The 9,731-nt window shown below is 39.9% G+C and overlaps 1 protein-coding gene across 2 annotated transcripts in view; it reads left to right on the top strand.

The window, feature by feature from the left end:
* Positions 1 to 261: 261 nt before the first annotated feature.
* The window catches only part of LAMA1 (laminin subunit alpha 1), a 145,549-nt gene continuing 136,079 nt past the window's right edge, over positions 262 to 9,731 (top strand). For both annotated transcript variants that reach the window (XM_069957754.1, XM_069957753.1), the window contains exon 1: positions 262 to 328. In XM_069957754.1, coding sequence (XP_069813855.1) covers positions 268 to 328 — 61 coding nt within the window. In that variant the 5' untranslated portion in view covers positions 262 to 267. The remainder of the gene's footprint in view (positions 329 to 9,731) is intronic.

Here is a 9,731-nt window from a genome sequence, read left to right as displayed (position 1 = left end):
ATCACACTCACACAGACACTGAAGCTGCTCTTTTGATCTGCACCACCCCTCTCTGTAACTAAATGGTTTATCCCACTGCCCTCTTCTCCCCCCACTGAGGAGGACTTTGGATGGGAGAAGATTGTGAATGAGAAGTAGTAGAGATCTGCAGGAGTTGCTGCTGCTGTCTGGGACTGCACTGAGATCCAGCTAGATGACAGATAAATAAGTGGGCACCCCTCCCTGACCTTTGCCCAGCAAGCTGCCACATCACATTGAGAATCAGACATGCCATGCCGGCTGCTGTTGGTTTTGTTGCTGGGTGCTGGGGTCCAGTGCCAGCTAAGAGGTGAGCACAGCTAATCCCTTCATTTGTCTCTACCTGGACTTGTATGACAATGGCTTTTAACCCCTTCCCAGAACTCTCATGGAAGAAATTATATTGTGCTGAGTGAATGACTGAGAGCTGCTGCTGAGCAATGAATGAGAAGTTCCCTGCACAGTGCCTACTCTTCCTTAGAGCTGCATTCCTAGGCACTGCATAGGGGACAATACTGATGGCTCCCTGGGTATTGTACACATCAGATCTCCACATCCTGCTGCAGCTTTTGGTGTGTGGGGGAGAGAACAGCCATTCCTCCAGGTGTTATAGCTGATATTCTTACCAAACATTACATTGCTACCCAGGAAAGTTTATACATTAGTGGTGCGCTGTGCATTGTTGTTAATTTGTTTTATATCTATATTATTACATTTGTGCAGAATTGTTTTTATACCTTAATGTGCATACAAAAAAGACAATAGAAAGTTTGAGAACTTTTTTTAAAATAGTTTTATACCTTTGATCGTTTATAGTATAGTACCATATCTATCTATCTATCTCTGCTAGTGTCTCCATTTGTTAGTCCATCTGTCCAATCTGCCTCTCTGATCTAACTATGCCTGAGAATGATATTATACTATATTAGAACAGTCTAGGAATTACATATGTAGGGATATAGGTGTCAAAAATGAATCAACTTAAAGGGGTATTATCATCACCTAAACTTTTGTTAGGTGATGGGAGGAGGCAAAAGAAAGCAATTTTTGAGATAGGACAACCCATTCAAGTAGAAATCACATGCAGTGTTTAGTTGACACTGAGACATATTGCTGACACTTGGTGCCTGGATGTATCCAGCCAGGATACAGGTTTAGTAAGATGTTTTTTTTTTTTTAATCATAACTAATTCTAATGGTGAGTATACACAGACAGATTTATCTGACAGATTTTCGAAGCCAAAGCCAGGAGCAGACTATAAACAGGGGACGGGTCATAAAGGAAAGACTGAGATTTCTCATCTTTTCAAATCCATTCCTGGCTTCCAGAGTCTGTCAGATACATTTGCCTGTGTAAACTCACTATTAACAACAGATCCAGATAAAGGAAAAACAGACCTTATTCCATACAGCTGGAATTGATCAACCATGGAAAGTCAATTTATCGTTTGCATTTTCATTACCAAATAAAATTTTTCTCAGGCTACTCAAGTGTGCACTAAGTATTCCAACTTTTCAATGCTGCCTCTTCATGAGCATGTGCACCAGTGCTGGCTAGTTGTGGTATGACTGTACATTACCCACAGACAGATGTGTTAATATCTACAACTGGGGACTCTTGTCCTCTCTTTCTCTGAACTCCTTCCCGTTTCAGCATCCGGCATAGTAATCCTTCCATAATTGCTCATATTTTCAAACATGATAATTCTTCTTGTGTGATATTGAGAACTTCTGATGAAAACCTCTTAATAATCCAGTAGACAGGTTACCGTTCTCAAAGTGTCTGTTATCATTGAATACTTAGGACATAAAGCAAGATTGATGCTTTTTTGTGATGTCTGCAGAATCCTTGTGTTAATATAGTAATAGAATGCTTAATACATGTGTTGTGCTACCAAACTTCCATGTTGTACATGGGCATCAACATTTTGCTGGAAAAGAGGTCATATAGGTCACCATATAGTGTCTACCAGTGCGGTTGGTGCTATATTTGAAGTCAGATATAGATTCCAATGTTGTTTAATATGGATTATAATACCTGAGGCCCAGTAGATATAAACTATAGTGTATGTTGTTTCCATTATATATATCATATCTCTCCATAATATACACATTTTTGTTTGCATCAATAACATCTGTCTAGAAGGACATGTTTAAATGATATCCTGTTCTGCTAACTCACTTCTACAGATATCTGCAACTTTGGTCAATAGCACATGTTGTTAGGATCATTTGATGTATATGGTTATTACTGGTAAGTTGCAATTGTTTCTCCATTTACTATGTATGGAAAGATATAATGTAGTTTTCCCACACTGCTTTACAATTGCACCAGTATACCAAGTAATATTGTCAAGTCATGACTAGAGATGGGTGAATATCGAGCATGCTCGAGTCCATCCGAACCCGAACGTTCAGCATTTGATTAGCGGTGGCTGCTGAAGTTGGATAAAGCCCTAAGGCTATGTGGAAAACATGGATATAGTCATTGGCTGTATCCATGTTTTCCAAACAACCTTAGAGCTTTATCCAAGTTCATCAGCCCCCGCTAATCAAATGCCGAAAGTTCGGGTTCGGATTGGCTCGAACCCGGTTCACTCATCTCTAGTCATGACCTCTTATTATACTAACTTGCATATGGCTTCTTAATCTGCTTCTAGGTTTTAGATGTTCTCCCCCCCTCAACTGGGAAATGTATCTCTCAGTGATAATGGATTATATGGGAATTCCAGCATATGTTGAACAGCTTCTCTTCTTGTACAACTTAAAGATACCATTAAAATAATAACAATTCTAGTTATCATTAAACATCATTTCCTTTTTACCTACCATGAAAACATAGGGAAAAAAAAAAAAAAGACGAAATCCAATATTCTAAGATTTATTTTATTACATTTCGATTTATGCTTCTTCTATCAAAAGTACCTTTAAAAATGGGATTTATAGTTTACAGCCAGTCTGCATTTAGTTCTCAGTGGTTTCCAGATATGGGAACTTATTATGGACAACGTGCAGAAAGAGAGCTATAATATACTAAATATTTGTGGTTTACAAAATATTATGGATTCCACAGATCCCTTATCTGTTTAAATTCCATATGGTTTAATTATAAATCTGGATGGACGTCCCTTTTGGGATTAGAAACTTCCTGATGGTGGAATTTTTTGGGGGGGGTGTTTTCTTCTTGGCTTTGTTTTCTGTTCTTAGCTTTCAAATATTGAATAGTTATAACCAATATATTATAATATAATATATATATATACATATCTATCCCTAGTTAGAAAACCATTGCTGCATTTTGTCTTATTAGTAATGTAAACCAGCTGTGGATTAGCTAGCCTTTGTTCTCTTTAGGAGATGACTCTTAAAAGAATAGCCTCAGGCTACATGTTTGGGGGAGGTGTGTAGACTTTGTGAATCTCTCTCTGAACCTATTGGTCTCTGAAGCTCATCCTTCCTGGTAGACAGTTAATGGGCCAGTAGCACTTAAAGTTTTAGAGGTTAGGAATCACTGAAGCATTCAATACCTTGTGATACTTTGTTGCAGACTTTATGGGTCTCTTGGAGGGGCCATCCACAGATGGGAGCTTACAACTTTTTATGTGGAAGTCGGATATTTATTTAGTAATGTATCTGTTTGAATTCTCATTATGAAGGGTCTGCAAACAGTACCTTTCACACTTCATTACATACTGCAGGATTAGTTTTCTACTCCCTTGAAGACCATCTGCACCCTTGAGAGACAACGAAGTGTAAATGGAGTGTAAATATTTCCCAGTTTAAGCATTAATTCTACAAGTCACCAAGGATCAGCGACAGGCTGACAGGTTGACTGAGGACCTCACATAAGGAAATGTGTTATCTCAAATAATAATTTAACAGGGACCTTAAGATACGTACGACTTTGAAAAACCACTATATTGGCAGCTTTGCCAGTACTAGCTAGCACTGTAGAATAAACATGTGAGTAAAAAAAATGAGCAATGATTATACCTTAATAACTTTTTTTGTTGGTTGGAAGATATCACCATGCATTCAGTACTGGAATCTCCTGTACATCAGCCTGAGGTGATGATGTAAAGCATTACAAGTTATGAAATTAGATGCACAAATGGTGGAGCTGAATAAGCATGTTAAATGGGGGAGTCAGAAAAGACATGAGGTCAGCCAAACAGCCATGCAGATGTCTCATTCAGATAGTGAGATATCTACCCATCATTGAACCTTTTATGACCCACTGCTATCCCTGCGCTGCGGACGGGCTTCAACACTGTCCTACAAATTTATAGTAGCAAATTAAAGGCTCTGCATCCTTTTCAGCATAGTTTTTTCATCATTCCATCTATTTTCCCCAGAGGCAACTATAAATGATAGTAAACAACAATAAACCTTATAATAGGAATGGGAACTATTGTATAATTAGTCATTAATGCTATATTTGTCAGATTTCTCTAAACTTCTGTAGACTACCGAAAAAGCTCTTATTTAGATGAAACTCTAGGACAGGGGAGGGCAATGGGGACAAATAAGAAATTAAAATGGTTTTTGAGGGCCAGACTCATATATATTGCTGTATCATTTATCATTGATTTAGCAGCACAGACCTTGTGACATGGGCCAGTCAGAGCTAGTTAGTGAGTCGGGTTTGCCAAGACCCAGGTCTGCTCTAGAATAATAGCCTGACTAGAGATGATAGGCAGCCAAAGTAGACAAATTATTGGTGCATATGATTGTTCTAGGTAGGTTATAATTGATTGTATTATTTCATTGAAGTTGGATGATGAAGTGGAAAAAAAAGTTAAAACAAAGAGACTTCTGTGTATTTTGAAGCTGGCATGCATGGAAGTTACTTTTATTCTAGGTTTATTTTGGTTTGAACATTATGCTGGATGCATAGTCAATTACACCTATATAGTATTTACTGATAAACAAGGCTGGAAGAAGCCGCCATGGGTCATCAAATTTGCTTCTGGTGCCTACTGAGATCAATGGGAAGTTGAAAAAGGTCATACTGGCTCCTGGAATGTTCTAACTGGCTCCTAAGATCTACAATAAATAATCTTGTAAATAATGTTAAATAAAAAAAATGTTTAAACTTTCAAGTTTGACAACCCTTCAGTGGTTATTCTAGAATCTAAGTAGAATTTAAGATTTTTAGGAGTATTTGTCTGTAACGAGCCTTTAAAGCCAAACATGCCTAACGTATAATGGCTATATACATGTGATATGTATATAGATAGAGTACAAATGGGTTTGGATGAATATTCCTGGGTGAAAATGGCCTCAGTGTTTGCTGTGCATAGTCACAGCTGAGACATCATTCTCTTTCAAATGGCTGGATGGCCAGTGAAAGTGGATGAAGTTAATCCATGAATTTGTTGACTGCTTGTTGCTGTTTGCTTTCACACTTGGGAAGCATCTTTGTTCCTGTCCGTCCTCATTGTTTACCATAACTAAACAGCTGCTCCTCCGTAGCATTCCTGCAGCCATGCTGAGGCACGGTCAGCAACGGGACAATTCGCCATAGATTTTACAAGAAAGGACAGTCCAAGAACAGTCCTATAAACTGTAGCTTTCATCTGGTGTTAGACTTAGTGTAATATTGAGCATGTATGTATTTATACTGTATATGTGCATTGTTACTTGCACTAATCTCTGCATACTTTACAGGGTCTCTAACATATTTGAAAATAACCATAAGTATTTTCTCTACAATAACCATTACAAGTCACATTATTATGACCAATAGCTAATATCTATAGTACCCATGTACAGAAGACAGCAACAAGATACACTGTGCGTAACTCAATAAGGTCCTGGTAGGTTGTTACTAGAGATGAGCGAACCTGCCGGATTTCTGGTTTGTACGAACCAGAAATCTCGGCATCTGACTGTATCCCAGTTTTCCAGGGGTTCCTTAGGCTGTATCCACCAGCTACACGGAGCCGGCAGACAGCGGGAGTCAGACGCCGCGATTTCTGGTTCGTATGAACCAGAAATCCGGCAGGTTCGCTCATCTCTAGTTGTTACAGGTATCTGGAGCCATGCTGACTACAGTGTATCCCACAGCTGGTGGAGGGTGTGTGATCCATACAGTGAACATGGTGATGAAGGGGGTCCCACAAATGCCGAAATCTGAAGAATTAGGAGCTCAGGGTGTACTTGGAAGTCTTGGTCATGGATAGGTTCATACCCAAAACAGTTAGGCCTGAAATGCCAATCTTCATCAATTCAATGAAGCAGAAAATGTGACTCAGCAGACAAGGCAATGCTTTGCCAGTCAGCAGAGGTTCAATTCTAATGCAGCTGCAAAAATTAAAGTCTACAGTGACCTGAGGTCCTCATTATAAATCAAGGGGGTCTTTTGGTGCAGACCAGAAGGCATGATGATGGTGGGAACAGAATCTAATCCATAAATATGTGAGGTCCTACTCAATGAGAGCTGCTCTTTGTATCTGCTCTTCAGTATGGCGAATAGAAGATCCTGCCTCCCTTCCCTATTAACTCAAAATTGCCTAATAACCTAGCAACCCCTTAATGGTAAGCCATGTTACTTCCATTAACTGATCTTATGAACTGTAGCAGGTATAACTATCATTGACAAGTTTTGATGCTTGATCAGGCACTTTGATACCAAGACCACATAGTATTATTAGGACTATTTCTTTATGAGTGAGCTGTAAAAAATTTATAGAGACATCATGAACAGTTGCTAAAACTTTTAAAAGTGAATTTCTCTCTATGTACTTTTATGAATTGAAATTCTTGAATGAATTAGGCCCCGGGAAGTACTTGTGTGATTCACTGTGGGAGAAGGGCCGTTTCATATTTTCTTAGAAACATAAGAAGGTTTCAAAAGTAAAAACAAGTCAAACATATAAAGAACAGTCTTTACAAAATGTTGTAAATGCAGAGGGGCCTGCCTAGAATCTTACTGTCTAAGCCTAGGTTTACATGGATCAGGCGGTCCTGCATCCTTCTTTTGATGACAACTAATGCCATACCTGATGGGAAAATGCATTAGTTGTCATCAGTTGTCCTATCCTTTTTTCATTAACTATCAAGGCAAGATGGCAAAATGCTGCAAGATGCATTCCGTCACCTGGCCTGTTCAGCAATCCGGCGTCCCAATTGAAGTGCATGTTGCTTTGAACTATCCCATTCAAATGAATGGGATCAAGTCAAAGATCCATTTCCCTCCTAGATTTTGCTACTGGGCTGGAGGAAAACGCTGCCGGATCACTGGATAAATGTTAAGCCAGCCTTAATAGATGGGGAAGAAGGTAAAAAAGTTCTTATAGTGTGCAGTGTGGTAGCCACATGTAGTTGATGAGATCTTAAAAAACGGTCATCCCAATGTTAAACATTATCCTCAAGTCACAAGTTAGTTGATAATATTTTAACAGTGGGGGTCTGGCCAACAGGACCTCCACCAATCACAAGAATAGGGACTGCTACTCCATATGTTTCTGGAGATTGGACCCCACTGATATGATACTTATCCTTTCTGAGCCAGTCATTTACCCAGTCCTGTTATGTGTAAAGATGCATAAAATGATAATCCGCAATAGAGCTGAGAATATAAACATTCGGGTTATCTATATGTGTAAGAGCTGGAGTGGAATGGAAGACGAGGAAGATCCATTTTCTTTTCCCGTTACTGGACATGGGATATTAATTTAGTATACTGCAGGTTTTGCAAGAACTGAAGAACCTTGACAAAAAACATGTTCTTTAGTTATTAGGTGGTTGTATGTGTGGACTACTGTCAGTGAAAAGGATGTGCCTACTGAGGAGACCTCCAAGATTCATGCAGTGGGGTCTAGATCACAGCAATGGATAGAAGTGTGATGAAGCACCAGTGCTTACACCATACTATACCTATGGGACATACATGCTTAAGAACAGTTTACAAATACATTTCACCTTTATTGCTCATTTCGTAGGATGGAGCTGACAGTTACCAGGACGGAGCTGACAGTTATCAAACCTTTCTCCTATCACATCAAAACCACAGGAGGAATTCAAGGAATACTGCGGTGTTTGCAGCAGTTTTAGTGCTTTCAGATGTTCCCGCAGCTAGCTGTACATAATAGAGATACAAAGCATTTTCTGGGATTTGCAGCTGTTAGCAGTCAGTGGTTCTCCTTTGTTTGAAGCTGTCTAGACAATTCATGAATAAGCCTAGTGTTATCCGAAACATCAAATGATGTGATCACTTTGTCCTTTCAGTCTACTTGCTTTTGGTTATTAACCCGGAAATAGTCAAGTCAGGTTACAGCCTATAGTATATTTATAAAACAATAGTTTTAATCAGTCGTACAGTTACTCATTGTCCTTGCCCCGAACACTGTAAAATGCAGTCTTAGGCCACGTTCACACAACGTATATTTTCAATAACCCTTTCACGACCTGGGGTCATTGATTCCTCAATGCCCAGCTTGTTTTCGAACATCAGCTTATGGGATCATTATGATCCCATAAGATGATGTCCCTGTGTCTTCCCGCTCTCCTCTGTCCCCTCCCGCTGTCACAATCTTGTGACACTGGCAGGGGAAAAAGAGGGGAGGAGGCAGAGCGCACGGCCACGTGTCCTCCGTAGCCAGGAATCCGGAAGCCTGAGGCTTCCGGTTTCCATGGCTACCATCGGGGCTCTGCGATCACTTCGCAGAGCCCCGGTGGACACCAGACAGAGAATTCTCCTTCTCTAGAGGGAGAATTCTCTGTCTGGAGCCTTATATAAGCTGTGGTCGTGCTGACCACAATATCTATAGAGTTAACTCTCGGCACTGGAGCGCGGCTCCGGTGCAGAGAGTTGAGTCGGGTCCCCAGCTATCACTAATAGCCGGGAACCGCCGGGGCTTCTACGCCTGTGTTTTCTCTATCGTAAATTAACATTGCTGCAGCCTCAGGCATAGGCTGCAGTGACGTTAATTTACAGTGCAGCAGCGGGAGAGGGTTAAACAATGGCTGCTGTTAATAAATAATGGCCGTTGTTGCAAACCTGCAACAACGACCCTTATTTAATGACAGCAGTCGATTGATTTTATTACTACACAGTATACACACCGGCTAGGATTCCATGCGGCTGTACAAAAAACTGACATGTCAATTTCGTAGTGCCGCTATTCATTGAATAGCAGCCTCATGAAATTGACATGTGCAGATAATATAAAGTGTGGATCCGGCTGCACTTTACATTGTTTGCTAAGGCTAATTGGAACTGCACTACTGCCTGGGGTTAACTACACAGACAGCAGCCGTTCTATGACACAGCCGTGTCATAAAACGGCTGCTGTCTTACAAAATGTGAACATGGCCTTTTATGGGATACTGAATTTTTCAGAAGATGATTGGATTTCTTAGCAGGATCTTGATTACTTTACAAGATGATATACATGTTCTTCATAATGATGATGGTGATTAGTCCTATTACTGCTGTCATTGTTTTACTCTCCTTTTCTACCTGTCTCATTGCTCATTAGATATTTTTCTAAATAGTAAATTTAGAATGATAGAAAATACAACTATGTGGTCAACAAATATGCTTAGCTTCTGATGTATTCCTATGAAAGAACAGAAAGAAGTGATGCTGGGATGGAAGTCAGGCTGGAGTCAACATCCCGCTTTGGTTTACTAGCCACTTTTTATTATCTTCTTTCAACATTACTCCATTTACAAGAAGAAGACCTGATGATAGGGCGGATGGGAAT

Source organism: Dendropsophus ebraccatus, chromosome 2 (assembly GCF_027789765.1).
Source record: "Dendropsophus ebraccatus isolate aDenEbr1 chromosome 2, aDenEbr1.pat, whole genome shotgun sequence".
Taxonomy (NCBI): domain Eukaryota; kingdom Metazoa; phylum Chordata; class Amphibia; order Anura; family Hylidae; genus Dendropsophus; species Dendropsophus ebraccatus.
The sequence above is the reverse complement of the archived record's forward strand: the minus strand, read 5'-3'. Positions and strand labels throughout refer to the sequence as shown.